Source organism: Oncorhynchus gorbuscha, linkage group LG24 (genome assembly GCF_021184085.1).
Source record: "Oncorhynchus gorbuscha isolate QuinsamMale2020 ecotype Even-year linkage group LG24, OgorEven_v1.0, whole genome shotgun sequence".
Lineage (NCBI taxonomy): Eukaryota > Metazoa > Chordata > Actinopteri > Salmoniformes > Salmonidae > Oncorhynchus > Oncorhynchus gorbuscha.
In genome coordinates this window covers 18138393-18159699 of record NC_060196.1, presented here as the reverse complement: position 1 = coordinate 18159699, position 21307 = coordinate 18138393, and the positions used below count along the sequence as shown (strand labels likewise).

At 42.0% G+C, this 21307-nt stretch overlaps 1 protein-coding gene across 3 annotated transcripts in view; it reads left to right on the top strand.

Annotated features, from left to right (window-relative positions):
- LOC124012558 (neuromedin-K receptor-like) overlaps nucleotides 1-20950 on the top strand; it is a 45109-nt gene extending 24159 nt beyond the window's left edge. For 2 of the 3 annotated variants that reach the window (XM_046326329.1, XM_046326327.1), the window contains exons 4-5: nucleotides 11728-11924; nucleotides 13530-20950. In XM_046326329.1, the coding sequence (XP_046182285.1) occupies nucleotides 11728-11924; nucleotides 13530-13836 (504 nt within the window). In that variant the 3' untranslated portion in view covers nucleotides 13837-20950. Of the gene's footprint in view, nucleotides 1-11727; nucleotides 11929-13529 lie in introns of those variants that run through there. The other variant, XM_046326328.1, reaches the window with a different exon arrangement.
- The last annotated feature ends 357 nt before the right edge of the window (nucleotides 20951-21307 follow it).

The window sequence follows — 21307 nt, the reverse complement described above, 5'->3', positions numbered from 1 at the left end:
GACGCCATTACTTTTTCTCTCCATAATATGTCCTCTAATTTTTAAATGGTTAGCAGCAGCTGTCAATAATTAGAACAGAGAAAAAATAATATCCTCCATTATGTTTTGCTAAAAGTGGAAGCCTACTTTTACCTCAGCAGACACCAGAGGCTGTTTGCGTTCTCCCATTGAAGTGGAGTGGTACATATAATACATATAGTACAGATAATGGGCGCGAGAGTTTAAGATCTTCCAATAGGGTCCCTGAATCTTTTGACTTGCCCACTCTGTCGTATTTTTGTTTATCATCCCTCAGTTACATAGCAAACCAAGTGGCTGGGCTACCATTTTGTTGTGGGCCTTTGTTTGAAAGGCTTTGAAGATAGATCTTTTCTTCTGATGTATTTTTCGGGGCATTCCATCGCGAGGCCATGAGAAAGGTGAACAGTATATACAGTGAATTAAATACTAATCTCGGGTCACCAGCAGCCTAATTGATCTTTCTCGCTTTCTCAGCCAGGTGAGATGGACATGTTATTATTAACATGAGCACAGGTCAGGTTGGAAGTGTGTCAGGAAGCATTGACTAGCTATAAAAGCCATAATTCCCATCATTATTACATCCCGTCATCTCCATTCAACTGAAATGACGTCGGAGGAGGCTTGCATCTCCTTTTGTTGCTTGAACCCTCCACCATGCAGACCAGGCCTGGTAGTCCAGGTCATATTTGGTCCCAGTCTGTTGGCGTACACAAAAGCTCTATTTCTGGGCAAAAATGACATAAGGCTTATGACCAATGCCTTGTAATGACACCTGAGAATCCATTATCCCATCTGGGTAAAGAGTGAAGTCGCTCGAAGAATCATCGATTCAGAGTGTCTGGCAGCGAAGCAGGATTTGAAAGCAGTTTGATGCATTTTGCTGTTGACGTGTGGGTGGTGGATAGATGGATTACCTGGGGAGACCTGAATTTTTGCCTTTTAAAAAATCCAATAAGACTGTTTGGTAATCCCCACGGTACACACACATGTGATACACGGGCTCCTTCGGAGCTGGGCAGATAGGAGGGCAGGAGTAATTCTCCCAGTCTGACTGTTCATGCATTCCAAATGGTACCATATTCCCTATATAGTGTGCCCAGCGAAAGTCTACACATCCTTAGCATAGTCTTCACATATTGCTGCCTTTCTATCAGCATGGCACAACTCTTAGGACAACATCTATCCATTGTTTTTGTCAACATTGCTCAGTATATTTGGTTGGGAATCATTGTTGGACAGCAATATTCTAGCCTTGTCTCAGATTTAAGCCAGGACTTAGGCTGGATCATTTAGGAACACTCAACACCACTTGGAAAGCCTTTGGCATTAAATGTATGTAATTGTTCCGCTGAAAAATCAAACTGTCCCAGGGTTAGGTATTCAGAAAACTGAGGCAGGGTTTCCTCTACCTTTTTTACCTGGGCTTTGCTCCTTTCATTTTTCTTTTGATCCTGAAACTCGCTTTGCCGGTGACAAGCATACCCATAACATGATACTTCCACCACAAAACATTACAATGCTCTTTCTGTATCTCTTTTTCTCTCACTATTTCTCTCATTGTTAGTAGCATCCTCTGGTTTTCCTCTAGTGTAACTTATTGTTAGTCACTTACCAACATTACCATGCAATATCAATCTTATGTCGGGGACGACATGCCCCAAGACCGTTCAGCTCTCTTACTGAATAATTCATTCATCCATTATCCAAATTTAAAAGATCATTAACATTCAGTATTTATAACACAAGGTTTCTCCCCCGGTGTTAGTTTAAATCAACTGATGTTCGTTTTCTATTTGCTTCCAAGTGGTTATTGTGCGGTCTTGAGGGCATAATATGGTAATATTGACAATAATATGAAAGAAAGAAAGGATAGACAGTTTATTTATTATAGCTTCTGGGTGTGTAAATATATATTCTCTGGTTATTTGAGTAGACTGTATATTCAAATCAGTAGGTGTTCTGTAGGACTGAATTCAAAGGATTTGTAGCTTCTTTGGGTTGAGTCAGGGTGAATTAAATATGCTGTATTTGTTTTGGGCTTTTGAAGGATTTCATGTCCTTACCAGGACTTGTCTTGGTAATGAATTGATCCCACATTAAATAGTACATTTGGTTGACATACAGTATTTTTAAACTCTTTTTGTCTATTTTCTTGAACCTGTAATCAGCATGTGACGTTCATAAATGTCTCACAATGTCACTCAACGAGCAGAAAGTACTGTGCAGTCTTTCACATTAGTTGAATTGATGTTTTTGAAAGAGCATTTCTCAGTACATTTTTTTTCTTTGAACAAATGAGCCTTTGAAACCAAAAATACAAAATTGGTCACTTGCTATTGAAGGCCTCAGGGAATGAGTTGGCCATTTATTTTCGTAATTTAATTTAATAACCATTCTCTTAGTTCTCTTATGTGAGAAGGAAAGAAAAACATGAAAATGGACTGCATTGAACATTGCTCTTAAGAGTTTTCTAAACTCTACAAAACAGATGGCCTGGAAAGTGCTAATCTCAACAGAAGACTCATTTTGAGGTTTGAAAACACCCTTTAACTTACCCAGCTTAGGGTGATGAGGTTGGTGTTTGTGTTTTACCTCGCAATCAGTGAACCCTATAACCACAAAATCTCTTCCTTTCAGAGAGCATTGCGTGGAAAACACTATTTCCGAACATTTCCATCAGAGTTCCGGAGGCATCGATAGAGGAAACCCACTGGGCCATTAGAAGAAACCCACTGGGCAAACACTGGTTGAATCATAGTTGGAGTGCAATGAGATGGGCGGTGTTTGGGACTGTTCCATTGTACAAGGCTCAAGCTCAAACAAGTGCACCTGAAGTGCTCTATTTGAAAGTTAACACATACTATTTGAACCCAGGTCTAGCAGGGAGAAGAAACAGAATCGCCAGGTCGTGAAAACCCTGTATGGGTTGTGTGTGCCTGCCTGCCTGCAAGGGGTCATACCGTCCAGATAACTGAGTCACCACCAACACCAATGATTGCTGACAGCAGGCGGTTGCTTCAGATTGCGTAAATGGGGAGGGCAAAAAAATTGGCAAATTGGGCGTAATCAACCCACCTCATCACCTACCTAATCAGACAGTTACTCTTTCTGCGGAACACATCGCTCCTTCCCTGCCACCCTACCGCGAGTGACACTTATGAGTAAATACATCCCACTGCTCTCCCTATGAATGAATGCATACCTGATCCATTCTTGATAGCTCCGCAGGCTTTTAGGTTGTATTTATTCTTGCTTGTTTTTGAGTCTCTACTACCTCCCCTGCTCTTCAATGTGTGTGCTCGAGTGTTGAGCGAGATGCCAGTTCATTTGCTTTTTACTAGGATGGTCATTGGGATGAATGATGGTTAATTCGTGGTTCATTCAGCTGGTTCGGGGTTATACTGTCCTTTTCCATTTAGTTTTGAGCTGCTGTGTGTGTGTGTGTGTGTGTGTGTGTGTGTGTGTGTGTGTGTGTGTGTGTGTGTGTGTGTGTGTGTGTGTGTGTGTGTGTGTGTGTGTGTGTGTGTGTGTGTGTGTGTGTGTGTGTGTGTGTGTGTGTGTGTGTGTGTGTGTGTGTGTGTGTGTGTGTGTGTGTGTGTGTGTGTGTGTGTGTGTGTGTGTGTGTCTGTGTGTGTCTGCGTGCGTGCACATTTGTATGCATTCTCGTGTGTGTTTGCGCTCGCATGTGTTTGTTGCTGTGACTGTGTCTGTGTCTCTTTTACCCAGTGGTCAATAGATCCCCTAGCTCTTTATTTTCATGGCGTACAGATCAATAACAGGGAACCAACCCACTTAACGCAGACCGACAGAATCCATATGGCCTTAGCTGACCAGGCCAGCAGTAGTGTTACTAACACATTGTGTTACCGCTCTAGTCCCCCCCCCCAATTAATGCTAAAACAGAATCCATATGGCCTTAGCTGACCAGGCCAGCAGTAGTGTTACTAACACATTCTGCGACCTCTCTAGTTTCCTCCCACCCACAGGCTTTTGTTTTGTTGAGCTGTCCATTCATTTTAGCAACAAGTGTCCTCTAGCAAGGACATGTCTTTTCTCCTTGTCAGAGAACAACCACCCTCCATTTTTATCTTCACTTACTGACATGGAAAAGGAGAAAATAATTGAGTCTGTTTTTATCTATATCTCCTGATATTTAAAGTGTAAATGCTTCTTTAAGGCACGTGTTGCTGTTATTTGCTAGGAGTAACATTTCTTAATGTTAATACATTTCTTTCAGATTACAAATACAGATTGTCCTGGAAAAATCGGAGATAAGTGATTGAAAATAGCAGTTGTCCGCTTATCTTACTAAAACTTAAAAACCCGGACTTATCATCTGCTGTTGTCAGGTGTGCTCCCTCTCCGGCCTCTAGGTCACCAGGCTGCTCGTTATGGCGCACACCTGTCACCATCGTTACTCGCACCTGCGCGTCATCAGACTCACCTGGATCCATCACTTCCCTGATTATCCTCCCAATATATGTCACTCCCTTTGGTTCCTTCCCCAGGCGTTATTGTTTTTGTGTCGTTGCTGTGCGTCGTTTCTTGTTTTGGATTGTTACTTTTATTTATTAAAAACGCTCACTCCCTCAGTGCACTCGTTACAGCTGTCCTCAACTGGACAGAAGTAGTCGACTTTAAAGGGAATAGGGTGCCATTTGGTACACCACGTTTGTCTGTGACATGATGACTACCTGACCATTGTTTCTATTGGTTATTATAGGACATGACCTCATGTAGCCACAGGCAATGACTGGCATTTTACTAGGTATGCTAGTATGGCTTCCCTATCCTCCCAAGAAACACTGAAAACAACACATTTCATGTACTGTCCTTTTGTACAATACCGTCGATATGCCAGCCAGACCTGGGTTTAAGTAGCATTTATTTTCACTGAAGTACTTTGAGAGCTTGATTGGGCATTGCCAGGAGTGCCAAGTAGGTTAGGGTTTGCACTTTTGGAATTATGCCATTGGTTCCAATGGCTACATCAAGCCACACAAGCTCAATCAAGGACAGAAAGAAAACAAGTACTATCCACGTCATGGACATGCGAAATATAAGATCGTCTTGCCTTGTTTCAATTATTGCGCAGGCATCCGTGAACTTTTCTGTCACTCCATATTGGCTGCCAGAAATAGAGATGAGGAACATTTTTATTTTCGTTTTCTCTCCGGGTTGTTTTCCTTCCTACTTCTTTTTGCTCTTTTGCTCTCTGCCTGTCTGGGCTCAGTCGTGTGGTGCGCTCTGAACTTTGCTCTTCTGAGCCTCTGAGCTTTTATGAAAATCCCTTCTGTTGAATCACCCACTGTGAGAAGACAGCCGACTCTTTTCCCATGCTCGTCCACAGGTCCACTTGTTGCTGAGAGAGAGAATGTACGCTACCTGTATCCACAATGCAACAGGACAGGGAAGATGGGTATATTTCCAGAATAAAGAAATCTTTCTACCTAGATTAAGGTGACCAGATTTCGGAAATGAAAACCGGGGACATTTCCAGTTCGGCGGTCAATATATCATTACAATAGCCAATGTTATTATCTATGAAATAAAAAAGGGGGACAATTCCGGTTTCATGTATTTAGTCTAACAGGCACATTGTGATAGAAAGAGAAAACAACTATATTACAGAAACACTACAGACAAGACAGAACTGTCCGATCTGGTAGTCTGGGTAGAACTGATCTGAACAGCCATTCAGTGGTCCTGGTAGTCTGGGTAGAACTCATCTGAACAGCCTTTCAGTGGTCCTGTAGTCTGGGTAGAATAAGAGCAGAATAGAACATGAGCTAAATTTAAAAAACAGACAATAGTATGTGTGAAATACTTAACAACATAATAAAGAAATAAGACGATGACGAGGTCGGTACCTACATTGTATACTGATACCAACCTAATCTGTATATTTCTCAGAATGTATTTTCTTCAGGATTGCGCTGTCTTCTCCATGAACTCCTGGCAGGGGAGGTTGAAGTTTGTCACAATAAGCATGGCCTTGATGGTAGGAACAGTGAACCTATTTCTTGCTGCTGTCCATAGATCATTCATTTGGGACAACACTCTCTCGACTGGTGCATTACTTCCAGCTAAGCACATGACAACGGACGCTAATCTAGCCAGGTTAGTGTGTGAGATGTCGTTCTCTTTGAAGTGGGTAACCACCGTGCTCCATCTCTGACTAAGCGGTGTCTCAAATGTTTTCCATTCTTCAAGCGATTTTCCCCTTTTAGGAACTCTTGCAGGCCAGTATCTCCGTCATACAATGCATCCTCATTGATGGTCACATTGGGGCATTTTTCCTGCAGTCTGGCTGCTGCCTTCTGGATCTCTTCACACTGAGGTTTCCTTTTTAAAAGGAGACCATGTAAATCCTTTAGATTATCTCTGTGCTTTCCCCATGCTTGCAAGTAGTTCACAGCTGTAATGAAGAATGATTGGGATGTTTTGAGAAAGCTCTCTTTAGACATGTCTCCAGCTCTCTCAGAAGTCCTCTGACCAAAACTGGAATGAAGTTGTCATCACGTCTTGCAGTCAATTTTGCCTCAATGTTTCTCAGATTTGCAGTGGAGTCCACAGCCCAGTGGTCCTGGCCTCCAAGCATCTTGATCGTGTCACTGAATATGGTCAAGTTTCCATGGACAAAGACCAGCCAAAGTTCAGTCAGTGGATCTTTGAACATTGTTCGCAGGACAACGGGGCATTTGTCTTCAGAAATAAAAAAGGATTTCAATGGCACATACATTTTCAGCACTCTCTCCAGAGCAGGGTGCATGGACAGCCAGCGAACATTGCTGTGTCCTAAAATGTTATGGTACTCCTGGCCAACAGAATCGCAAAAGCTCTTCAGTCTTTCTACTCTGACGGTGAAAATATCCAAATATCTTTGTGAGCAGGTACTCAACATCAAGGGGAATCATATCCAAAGCTGTTCTGGCCGTGTTATGAATGATGTGGGCAGGACAGCCTAAGCCAATCACCTCCCGCTGTAGAGCACTTTGGTATTTGTGTTGTCGGGAGAGAATGCCACGACTTTGTTTTCCAGGTTACATTTTTGGATGACCACCAGGACCTCAGCTGCAATCTCCTCTGCTGTTTCTCCTTTCAATTCAACACAATCAAACAGTTTTGTTTCCACAGATGTGCTGCCATCATATATCTTAAAATATCTGACTACTGTTGGCAGCAGCTTTACATGTCCATGATTGGACCCATCAATGGACAGGGACACAAATTCAACCTGGTCTAGGTCCTGTGTTACCAAAGTAGTTGCCCATGGTGCTAACACGTTACTCAGTATGGCTTCACATTGTGTCCTAGCACATGTAAACTTTGGCTCATAAAGCTTCCGTATAATTTGTGCCGTGAAGTCCATAGATCTGTAACTATGATTGTGTCGCATAGTGTGGGTATGCAAAGACACCCTCCTGCACAGCTAAATCATATTCTTCTTGGCAAGGCTCTACCTTCTTGAAGAATGTGGTGACAGAGGGCATACCAACACGGCCAATCAGACAGGCTTTATGCTTTTTCGTCTGTTGATGTTCTACCACTGCCGTTCTTCTCCAGCTGCCAATTGAAAAAGAGCAATTACAACGGGTGCAGTGAACCATTCTATCGTCTTGACCTGAGCGTATAAATGGAAATCCTCTCATGTTGTCATTAAAATGGCATTTCCGTTTCTCGGAAAGAGCCATTGTGCCTCCTGTCTGCTCTTCTTCACTCTCTTTGTGTCACTCTTCTTACTCTTAACTTTTTCTTCTACTCCAATCTTTCTTCTCTTTTCTTCACTCATCTTCCAGCTCTTTCTTCCTTTCCTTCTCTTTACCTTTCCACCTCACTCTTCCAAACTCTCCTCGCTTTACTCTTTTTACTCAATTTTGTTCCCTTCTCCTTCCTCTCCAACCTTTTAATAATAAATAGTACACTATTAGATCAAAGACTTTGGTTAACAGATTCCCATTGCTTGCCTCATTTTTGTATTTCATCTCAAAAACATTGTTTGGAATAATACATTGGCAGGCTCTGCAATCATATCTTTACCTTTCCTCCTCTGTCTCACTTTTCTTCCTATCCAGTCTTCCTCCTCTCCACTCTAACAGAAAACATTACGCTAATGTTATCCATGAAGATTTCTAAATATATTTTCACACACTACTTATAATGCCAAACCATTCAAATTTGTAATCTACAAATAAATATTCTCAGAATTATGCATTCATTTAATATAATCATATTTTCAAAATAGCCCGTCCACTGCATGTTTCCATGTGAACGTTTTTTAACCTAGCTACCATGAAAGTAGCCAAATAACGTTAACTTAGTCAACATAGCTAATGCTAGCTAGCAAAACCTATTTAAAACCTTATGAAGCAGATCATCTATCTATATAATAAATTGTGACATAATAACATCATTAGCTAGTATCTCAAACGATTGTACCTGGCCTGAACAGACGTTTTGTGGTGATGTGGCTAAACTTGACACTTTCTAGCTTCTGCCTGAGTTCTCCGCAGCAGTTTTCTCGAAAACTAGCGCGAGCAAGTAGTCAGTAGAAGAGATAATGAAGCTGCTATAGCTAGCAGCTCCCTCTGCTGGACAAAACAAGCACAACGTAATTGAGACGTCAACTGGTAGGTAGGCTTTGCTGCCCGGTCTTTCTTGCCACGTAAAATATTTTTTCACTTTGCAGGCTGTTTTTAACGCACAGTTAAAAACGGGGACAGCTCCAGCCGGGGACAGGCCACCAAAAACGGGGACTGTCCCCGGTAAACGGGGATGTCTGGTCACCCTAACCTAGATGCTTTTCAGTATTATTTTTAATTTGACATACATATGCTCATCCTTCTATTTGGCATTAACACTGATCTAGTAAGTCTTTAGGTGTATATTTTCCTTGCTGTTATTCCGTTTTTGAATAAGTCCGTTCAACCTTGAACATGACCATATTTGCTTTTGCGATAACTCCTACCACCATCTAGAATCCACGCCATTGTGCAGCCTACCTACACAAAGCTACGGGCTTAATCCCAAATTGCTCCCTATTTAACCTAACCCATAGGGTTAGCCTAACCTAAGCCATATATTGTAGTGCACTACTGTATAGGGAAGATGGTGATATTTGGGACAAATCCAAGCTCTCTCTTCAGAAGCGAAGCCATGTCCTGGGGATTCAAAGGGTAACTAAAATCAAAGAAGACAAAAGGAGCGGAAGTCTTTTCTCAGGTTTCCTGCTAGTCTCTCGGTTGGCCAAATGGTCAGCTTCCGTTTCTTTAATCTTCGGGGCCTCAGGTCCTTTTGAGGGGAAGAGAGAGATGTGCAATCAAAATAGCAGTCTTTCCGCAATGGACACACAGACACACACAAGCTCTGTTATTCTCTCCTGACTATCGGATCTGCCGCCCACCTGGAGCAAAGATCACCCCTTCCTGTGAAGAGGATCGACCCTGAAAAGCGACTTCGGTTTCTGAAATACTTCGGGGACTGTGGTGCAGACTACAGAATACCACCAACTGGTGATAAGAGACTGAAAGCTGGAGTTCACTTCTTCCCATTTCAAACCTGCTGTTGATATGTCTTTCAGAAACGGTGTTTTCGTCACCAGTTTCTCCCTGATGGGAAATTAATGTTTAAATGGCTGATGTGTGTGGCGTTAAAATTGGTTGGTTTTTGGGTTTGTTTTTTTGTATTTTGCTTCATCTTTGAGCAAAGGACCTGGATCTGGAGTGGGTTTTTTAAGCAAGAAAGGCATTTTGATATCTAACCAACACTAACATACAGTGTCAAGAAAAAGTATGTGAACACTTTGGAATTACCTGGATTTCTGTGTAAATTGGTCTCAAGTTTGATTTGATCTTCATCTAAATCACAACAATAGACAAACACAGTCTGCTTAAACTAATAACACACAAATTGTTGTGTTTTTCTTGTCTATATTGAATACATCATTTCAACATTCACCAGTGTAGGTTAGAAAACGTATATGTGAACCCCAAAGCTAATGACTTCTCCAAAAGCTAATTGGAGTCAGGAGTCAGCTAACCTGGAGTCCAATCAATGAGACAGGATTGGAGATGTTGGTTAAAGCTGACTTGCCCTATAAAAACAGAGTTTGTTATTCACAAGAAGCATTGCCTGATGTGAATCATGCCTCGAACAAAGATATCGCAGAAGACCTAAGAATAAGAATTGTTGACTTGCATAAAGCTAGAAAGGGTTACAAAAATATCTCTAAAAGCCTTGATGTCCATCAGTCCACGGTAAGACAAATTGTCTATAAATGGAGAAAGTTCAGCACTGTTGCTACTCTCCCTAGGAGTGGCTGTCCTGCAAAGATGACTGCAAGAGCACAGCGCAGAATGCTCAATAAGGTTAAGAAGAACCCTAGTGTCAGCTTAAGACATACAGAAATCTCTGGAACATGCTAACATTTCTGTTGACGAGTCTACGATACGTAAAACATCAAACAAGAATGGTGTTCATGGGAGGACACCACGGAAGAAGCCACTGCTATCCAAAAAAAACATTGCTGCACGTCTGAAGTTTGCAAAAGTGCATCTGGATGTTCCACAGCGCTACTGGCAAAATATTCTGTGGACAGATGAAACTACAGTTGAGTTGTTTGGAAGGAACACACAACACTATGTGTGGAGAAAAAGGCACAGCACACAAACATCAAAACCTCATCGCAACTGTAAATAATGGTGGAGGGAGCATCATGGTTTGGGGCTGCTTTGCTGGACAGCTTGCTATCATCGACTGAAAAAATGAATTCCCAAGTTTATCAAGACATTTTGCAGGAGAGTGTTGGGCTATCTGTCCGCCAATTGAAGCTGAACAGAAGTTGGGTGACGCAACAGGACAACGACCCAAAACACGGAAGTAAATCAACAACAGAATGGCTTCAACAGAAGAAAATACGCCTTCTGGAGTGGCCCCGTCCTGACCTCAACCCGATTTTGAGATGCTGTGGCATGAACTCGAGAGCAATTCACAAACAGACAACCCAAGAATATTGCTGAACTGAAACAGTTTTGTGAAGATGAATGGTCCAATATTCCTCCTGACCGTTGTGCAGATCTAATCCGCAACTGCAGAAAATGTTTGGTTGAGGTTATTGCTGCCAAAGGAGGGTCAACCAGTTAATAAATCCCAAGTGTTCACATACTTTTTCCACCCTGCACTGGGAATGTTTACACAGTGGGTTCAGTAAAGACATGAAAACTTATTGTTTGTGTGTTACTAGTTTAAGCAGACTGTGTTTGTCTATTGTTGTGACCTAGATGATGATCAGATCGCATTTTATGGTGAATTTATGCAGCAATTCAGGTATTTACAAAGGGTTCGTACTTTTTCTTGCCACTGTACATCTACAGTAACATACAGCTCTTACCAGGCTCACTAAAGCACACACACTCATTTAAAGCCAATGCAGCTAGGTGATGTGGAAGAAGGAAACAGGCTGAAGCTTCATTTATCTTCTCCAAAGGAAGGAGAGACAGCTCTCTTTGCTCTCCCTTGAATAATAACTGCAGAGTGCACTTCACAACCTAATTAGCTTCAGTTGTCTGGCTGATCGAGTGGCAGGAGAATTTGCCTCTTTATCAGCAGACGCCACACAGTTTCCTGACAGCTCGCCTCACAGGGTTGAACGGGAATTTAACTAATGTTACACCCCCCCCCCCCCCCCACTCCCTCCCTCACCCCCAGGTGGTCAAGATGATGATCATTGTGGTGGTGACCTTCGCCCTCTGCTGGCTGCCGTACCACGTCTACTTCATCGTGACGGGCCTCAACAAGGCTCTGATGAGGTGGAAGTCCATCCAGCAGGTCTACCTGTCAGTGATGTGGCTGGCCATGAGCTCCACCATGTACAATCCCATCATCTACTGCTGCCTCAACAGCAGGTAAGGAGAATACACACATGTGCACACAGGGAGACCGCTATAAGGCAAGCAGAAATGGGAGCATTCCCGGGCGGAGGCACATACACACACATACATACATACCCACATGGCTATATTTTCATAGTCGATGGTTGGAAAGGGCGTGGAAAGTATATGTATGCTGTTGGCCTGCCTCTGTATAGCTTCATAACAATCCTTGAAAAACAACTAAGGTGCATTAGAATCTCCTATATGAATATCCTGTAATCCTCTGAACAGAGCACACGAGAGATGTGCTTCGACAAAGGTCCAGGCAATGGCAACCCTGATAACAGTTCCTTTTGTGATGTTCCTGCCCTCTTGATAAATGCAACAGCAAAAAAATAATACCACATTAGGTATTTTAGGACTGAGGCTTGAGAGTAAAGCTACTCCAAGGACATCACTGAGAAATGCTGAAAGAGACCTGGAAATCAAAGCATCATTTCAATTGGTTACCATTGCATGCCTTCGGAACATGTTCTTTTAAGCCACTCAGTGCTTAAGGTGGGTCGTTCGGCACCTGTGTGACTCATTCTCTCTGCAAACAGGAACAATGCAGGTAACAGAACCTAGAGGTATGACGTCGGGTGTAGTCATGTAAGACCCTCGCGTACACACACACTCCCACAAACCTACACATACGTGCTGTATCTGTATTTCCATGGTCAATTAGTCCGAATGGCATGAAAAGAGCATAGAAATTGTGTATCCATCTTGACAAACTTTATGCCTTAGTCTGTCCTTTGCCTGGCCTCGGACATCTCATAACCATATTAAACACAGAGCAAGACCTCCTTGAAGAAGCTTCAGTGCTCTGAATCCAGACTCTGAGCGTTGATGAACGCTAGCTTGTGAATGAAGCTCCCCAGTGCACTTAGGTTCACACAGGCAATTATCTAAAGCACATAGCGCTCTTACCATCGACACAATCAGGCTATTCAGGAAGGATGTGCTGTGTGGTTGCTTTGCCCCCTTCATGATGTGAATATATAAAAACAACATAAGTAAATATTTCTTGGCTATTATAAGTAAATCTGGTCCGAGCCAAAATCTCCAGTTTTGGTAGAGTTTGAAGTATATCCCTGGACAGAACTCTATATTACACATTTTTTATTTTATGTATTTATCTAAGTACTGTATTTTGTTGTTTATTATCTGGGTCATTAGTTGACTTTAAATTGATGGAGAACACAGGGCTGTGTATGTTGCAGTCGATTAGGTTTAGTTTCCTGTTTCCTAATTGTTTATTTGTTGCTGTGTGCTTTCGGTTGATGTTTAATGTCATTATACAACTCTCTCTTCAACCTCACTGCACTGTACACATTAGTATGTCATTTGTTTACTGCTGCCTTATGAAAATCAGATCATTATATGATCTGGTTTGTGTTCAGTAGGTAGAAAACGTTCTGAAACGTAGTGACACAGGTGCTGTGCTACTTGAACTCGTCCAATAAGAACACAGAATTTCCTTTTCTGTTGGAAAACATTTTACAAACAGCGTGGCCTTGGAACACGACCCCGTTCGCAAAATCAAATCTCATTCACACCCCCCCCCCCTCTCTATTCGCCCCTTTCCCCCCCCAGGTTCCGGGCTGGCTTCAAGCGGGCGTTCCGCTGGTGCCCCTTCGTCCAGGTGTCCAGCTATGATGAGCTGGAGCTGAGGGCCACCCGTCTCCACCCGGCCCGCCAGAGCAGCATGTACACCCTGTCCCGCATGGATACCTCCGTGGTAGTGGTGTATGACCCTGTAGACGGAACAAACAACCAGAACCAGGCCAGGAAGAAGAGCTACGTCAACCAGAGAATGGAAAATGGGCTTGGTTGCAATGGGAACGGGGCCAAGGCTAAGGCAGGCTGCGCCCCCAATGCTGAGGCTGAGGACTTCTCCTAAAGGAGGGCATACTGGATGCAGACACACGCTGTCAGGCATGAGCAAACACACAGGCATGTGTGTACAGTACATGCAGAGACGGGTGGACATTACAAACCTACATACACGCGGTCCCTTGTCAATACACACACATGCAAACACACACTTTTCAAAGGGTTCAGAGAATATCGCTGAAAACACATTTTAGATGAGAAGCAGGAATAAATTGTCAAACATAACCATCAGATAGCATATTGTTGTTCGGTCTGTAATACTATGAAAATCACTGAAGTGTACTGTATATAAAACATCCGTAAGAAAAAAAGATTTACAAAAAATGCCTGGCCAAGTAACATCCTGAATGCAATGGCTACTGAGTGTTTAAAACATGATGAACACCTGCTCTTTCCATGACAGACTGACCAGGTGAATCCAGGTGAACGATAATGACCCCTTATTGATCCACTTCAATCAGTGTAGATGAAGGGGAGGAGAACGGTCAAAGAAGGTTTTTGCCGCGGGGGGTTTTTCCACGCTCAACGTTTCCCGCGTGTATCAAGAATGGTCCACCACCCAAAGGACATCCAGCCAACTTGACACAACCGTGGGAAGCATTGGAGTCAACATGGGCCACCATCCCTGTAGAATGCGTTCGACACCTAGATTCCATGCCCCGATGAATTGAGGCAATTCAATATTCGGAAGGTGTTCTTGATGTTTTGTACACTCAGCTCCAAAAGTATTTGGCCAGTGAAAATGTGTTTGCTGTTTTGGCTCTGTACACCAGCACTTTTGGATTTGAAATGATATGAGGTTAACGTGCAGATCGTCAACTTGAATTTGTTGGGTATTTTCATCCATATCGAGTGAACCGTTGAGACATTACAGCACTTTTAGATTCTCTCTGCTACAGTAGATACCAGAGAGAGAACATTTTCATATATCACATATATCTTTAGGTAGTGTGTCCATAGCTACCATTTGTAGCAGTGTGTTTTAGCTGTAGTCTTATGTGATGTATAGAATGACTGGTCCCATTTTAAACAAACTACAACCGACAAAGACTTCATATAGCATACTAAAGTGTAGACTGTCAGCTTTAATTTGAGGGTATTTCCATCCATATTGGGTGAACTGTTTAGAAATGACAGCACTGTTTGATTATGCGCAAGTACCATAACCCCTCAAAAATGCTAACCTCCCCTGTTATTGTAATGGTGAGAGGTTAGCAGTAATGGTGAGAGGTTAGCATGTCTTGGGGGTATGATATTTGTGCGTCTCTAACTTTCTCACTCATCGTTGTTCACGATTCATTCAGGATGATCCATAATCAGTGTTTAGAAACGTATTCTTATTAACGATAAAAGTGACTCCAAAAGGACACGATACATTACATTGGGCACAAAACAATCTGAAACACCACCGAAACAGTCTCATCTCTATAGAGCTGCTGCCTATGCCGTCTGACAAAATCACTATTTTGTAGTTCTTCAACGTAAATGAGGCATACTTTGATGACTGCTGAATACCAACTATCAATCACTTAGATCATCTATTTTTAGGTAGATACCTCCGAAGCAACAGCTACTCTCTATATCCCCTCATGATTGCACATTCTTCTGTCTTCAGTAGCAGGCTTAAAAGAAACACAGAGTGGACAAGTAGATGAGCAATGGCTTATGGTCATTGTAGTTAATCACCACCTTTTATGCACTAAACTATGTGGAATATTGGCATGTTGGAAACTACAACTCCCTACTATATTGCACAGTTGTGCAATGTGCACATTGAGCTCACAGAAAACCTCAGAAATAAACGGAATTCAAATCATTGAACTGACTTTGGTCAATTAGTGGTTTTAGAAACTGAAAAAGAATCTACATCTCGGTTAATTGCTCAGCACTACAAATACTAAACTTGTAAGTACATTTTTCCCACTGCTTTTGGTCCCCTAAAATGGGAGGAGTATGTACTGTACAAGAAGTGCTGTAATTTCTAAACGATTCACCTGATATAGATGCACATACCCCCAAATTAAAGCTGACAGACTGAGTTTTAACGGCATTGTCATTGTATCATTTCAAATCCAAAGTGCTGGCGTACACAGCCAAAACAGCAGAAAATGTGTCCCTGTCGCCATACTTATGGAGCTCACTGTATATAACATATTGTATATTACGAAATACTGTATAGATTTGAAACAATGTACAGAGTTCATGTGAAGAGCGACAGCATGCTACGTCATCAACGTATTGTTTACGCAATAATGTTGGCCAGTATTCCATTTTACAATGATGTGCTGGGGGGGAAACAGGCAGAATCCATGCCTCGCTGACGACGGTTCTTCTGTATGCACGTTCCGCATTGAGCTGAATGATCCTTTCATCACACACACACACACACACACATACACACACACACACACACACATACACACATACACACATACACACACACACACACACACACACACACACACACACACACACACACACACACACACACACACACACACACACACACACACACACACACACACACACACACACACACACACACACACACACACACACACACACACACACACACACACACACACAGCACGGTGGGAGATTTACAATTAACATGCCATGGAGGGGCCCATAAAATACACACGGACACCTCGGAGTACACCTAAACATTCCCTCCTTTGATCTTTTGCTTACGGAGCTATGATTGAAACACTGGGCTTGCCGTGTTAGTTTCTGGGTCATGCTATTGTAAACTGTATAGGCTAGACGACCGTGTGCCAGATCCTCATGTGCCGCTCTAACATCAGCACATTTGATTGACCTGTGTTTTAAGATATAGGCTTGCTAGATACCAGAGAGAGAACATTTTCTGGAGCAACCGATATCTTTACGGTAGTGTGTCCGTAGTTACCATTTGTGGCAGTGGCTTTTAGCTTTATTCTTACGTCATGTATAGAATGACTGGTCCCAGTTTAAACAAACTGCGACTTTTTATAAAGGCTTCATATGGCATACATACGGTCTTCGTAAGCACGGCACAGATTCTACGGCACGGCACAGACTGTCAAGTCTTATGTCATGTAGTTACATCCTGTATAGAATGACCAACGTATCCGTCTATCCCTCCATTATGCCCCAGTTGTAACCTCTTTAGCCACTTAGTGATTTCCAATGGAAAAAACTGTTGATTAAACGCGCCAGTAAGAAATATCTTTGTTAATTGACTTTTGATGGCATGCCATCGCTGCAGTGAATCTGGTTTGATTACCAAATGGTCCCTCAACTTTTTTTCCCCCATAGTCCCGTGCGTGTGCAAGTGCGTGTCCTTGTGTGTGAGTGCATGTGAGAGTACACGTTTGTGTGTGTGCGTGTTAGGTGTTAGTGTGTATGCACATTGTTTTTCCTCCATAGTCCTACATGGTCAACATTAGGCCACCATTGGCAACAAAGCAAACTAACGACCACACAAATGTGCACATAAATAACTAGCTAATTGTTTATTTAAAGCGGCGTCATTGATCTGAATCCGAATGGTTAGAACAGCGTAAATAGATGCCCATTTGTTACTGCTAATGTTTTAAAGCAGTGTCCATGTTTTTCTATGTTTGGGTAGCTTTGTGGTTGATACACGCTTTCAAATAGGAAAACACGTGCAGGGAAAACTGATGTGGAATGGAATGAAAGTAGCAGATGACAATTGCTCGTCTTTGTTTTTTAGCTGCCCACCTCCTTTTATTTTGCCTTCATATTCCCATTGAGAATAACATCACCTCCTGCTGCATTGTACGTACATATAGTACTGTAGCTTTGAAAGAAATGGCCACAATGAGGTTTTTATACGATCACAGTGTTTAGATGTGTGTGTGTGCATGTGCCCACGGAGCAGAGTTTTCATGATCACTGTGTGTGTGTGTGTGTGTGTGTGTGTGTGTGTGTGTGTGTGTGTGTGTGTGTGTGTGTGTGTGTGTGTGTGTGTGTGTGTGTGTGTGTGTGTGTGTGTGTGTGTGTGTGTGTGTGTGTGTGTGTGTGTGTGTGTGTGTGTGTGTGAATCTAGATGTCAGGTAAAGCCTTGGGCCATCAATTAGAGGGGTGGTATTTCTCCCCTGTGTGTGTGTGTGTGTGCTTGCGTGCATGTACTATATATATGTGTGTGTAATCCTTCTGGGTTTAAATCAAGTGCTGGCACTAGCACCAGGCGTCTCTTCAGCCTTTTGTCTTGTTTGGCTCGACACTCCAACAAGAGAATAACCACGTTTGGTTTAGGGTATTTCTTCCCCTGACCAACGAGCCATGTTCTACCCAATAGCCCAGCGCAGTATGAAGACATTACATACCATAGCTCAGGTTCCACGGCTGTCTGATAGAGGGTCTCTAGGGGTGTCTTCTGCCAACTCCCTCATGGGGCAAAGATGATTCAAAGCCTGATGCACCGGTCTTACCTTGGCCCCCCAAGGCCCTTGTATTCGGTGAAGTGTTGTATTTTGTCACAGTTTGAATTGAAATGTAATGGGTTTTTTTCTCCAGATGACAGACTACCCACCTGTGGCCCTCAGCTTGACTTAAAGATAACATGAAAATAACAGCTGTGTGGATGGAGAAGAAAAAAACAGCCGGTAGTAAAGGTAACAAACTGTAGACACAACGAGTCACATTCAATAGCGTTATCAAATATCAGTGGGGTTGCATCGCTGTGACAGGCTGCATCACAAGTGACGGAATGTACTTATTTAGTGTAATACTTGAGCATGATACCTCATTTTAAAGCAGTGCATTTATGCAATAAAATGTGAGGATTGGAGTCATTCTAGAAAATGCTATGGTAATACAGAGGCAGGAATTTGGCACGATGTTGTGACGGCAGAGAGCAGATTACTCGAATGACATTAAGAGCATTATAACTTTGATCAAAGACATTTTCTAGATGTTCTTTTCGTGACACGCACTTTCATGTGCTTATTTTGACATGAGCTAATGTGACCATTCGATTTGATAGGGATGTGAATGCATATATTACAGTGAGATCAGGCTAGATTCAGTTTAATATCGCCATTCATCTTCTCTGCGAGGATTCCTTCCAACGTTTCCCTAGACGTGAAGTCAACACGGTCTTACCAGAATATGTGAAGATAGTGACGTTAAACCGTTGTAGTTTTATGCCACTTAAGCTTTTGTATTAGTTGTAATATCACTTACAATGACATGACTTACCTAATCTGATGTATTACTTGTGGGTCACTTATTGTTCTAATGTCATTGTAAAGACGCCATTGTCTCAGAGTAGGGACAGGTTGTCGTAATGTTCTATAACGTCAACATTCTGACATATTTCTAATGGAGGTGTGTCTGGTGTAGTGTTGCTGGGGTGTGCCAATAGAATGTTCTATAACGTCAACATTCTGACATATTTCTAATGGAGGTGTGTCTGGTGTAGTGTTGCTGGGGTGTGCCAATAGAATGTTCTATAACGTCAACATTCTGACATATTTCTAATGGAGGTGTGTCTGGTGTAGTGTTGCTGGGGTGTGCCAATAGAATGTTCTATAACGTCAACATTCTGACATATTTCTAATGGAGGTGTGTCTGGTGTAGTGTTGCTGGGGTGTGCCAATAGAATGTTCTATAACGTCAACATTCTGACATATTTCTAATGGAGGTGTGTCTGGTGTAGTGTTGCTGGGGTGTGCCAATAGAATGTTCTATAACGTCAACATTCTGACATATTTCTAATGGAGGTGTGTCTGGTGTAGTGTTGCTGGGGTGTGCCAATAGAATGTTCTATAACGTCAACATTCTGACATATTTCTAATGGAGGGGTGTCTGGTGTAGTGTTGCTGGGGTGTGCCAATAGAATGTTCTATAACGTCAACATTCTGACATATTTCTAATGGAGGTGTGTCTGGTGTAGTGTTGCTGGGGAATGCCAATAGAATGTTCTAAGCCTTTATGAAAGAATGTAAAGAAACGTTAGAGACGTTATGATTCAAGAATGTAAAGAAATACTGTATTTGCGTCGTGTATTTCATTACGTGTTGTCAGAGTGTGTTTTCGCTACAGTTTTTATCATTCAATGGCAAATCAAGCTTTTCATCGATACTCCAAGTGTTTTGATACAGTGTTGGTATTCATTAAGATATGGTTTGATACAACAAGAAGCAAAATACAGCAACAAACGGGGGGGGGGAATGTTGTGATGTCAGTCGTCCTTTGTATATTTGTGTTGCTGAAGACAATGTTTTAGGTTTAATGTATAACTAATGGTGCCTCTATCAAATGGTAGGTCTTTTTGCTTTGCAGCTGTCCAGATTTAACTGATTTGATAACACTTACATGTAAAGGGCCCTGAATAAGGATATACCACAGGGTAATCAGTCATCACACCTTCACAGTGCTAATGGCAGCAGACAGTATGCAACAAACTCCCAGTTGACCAATGCTGCGTAGTGACTTAACATTGGCATAAGATATTATGAATGTTCATGTAGTGCTTATAAAGTTGTAATATGATGCTTATGCATGTGGTACAAAGTATTTCTGCTCAACCTCTTCTAAAGTTAGTTTTATATGGGCCAGTTTCGTGTACCCAGATTGTGTTTATTAATGGACTCAAAATGTGCTTTGAATAGGCTTAATCTAGGTATGTGAACCCAGCCTGCACTAAACAGTATTGTTCTGCTATCAATGTACAACATTCGGTCTTAGCTTAATGTCAAGGGTCTGTCTATGGTCTTATCGTGAATGTTTACATCTACACAACCAAAAATATCGAATTTACAACACTTTATTGTAATTCATTCCAAATTGAAGAAACATACACTTGGAAAATACTGTTTGCTTAGATTGAAAAGTGTTTATGAGTTACATGTACATTTACAAGCAGGATAAGAACAGTGACAAGCAGCATATGTATAACTTGCAGTGTTTCACAGTGTTAACAGTAGCACAGGCCCTTCCAATTTAAGACGTGTGATCATAAATCAATACATTCAATTCTGTACATTGTGAACAGTTTTGTGTTAGTTGTTTATGACCAACTGGTGGAGTTTTGGTTGACTTTCGTCACAACATGGACTTTGTCATTGTCGATGGAAAGTGATCCTGTAAATAAAATAGTTTTATGTTCTTTATTTGGTGTCCCTACTAATTCTTCTTGTTGATGCTGTCAACATTCTGTAGTATTTACATGATCATTATGCAGTTTGTGGAAAAAGTACCCAATTGTCATACTTGAGTAAAAGTAAAAATATCTTCATTGAAAATATGTCAAGGAAAAGTAAAAGTCACCCACTAAAATACTACTTCAGTAAAAGTCTAAAAGTATTTGGTTTTAAATATACTTAAGTATCAAATGTAGATGTAATTGTTAAAATATACAAGTCAGTTAAGAACAAATTCTTATTTACAATGACGGCCTACACCGGCCAAACCCGGAGGACACTGGGCCAATTGTGCGCCGCCATATGGGACTCCCAATCACGACCGGT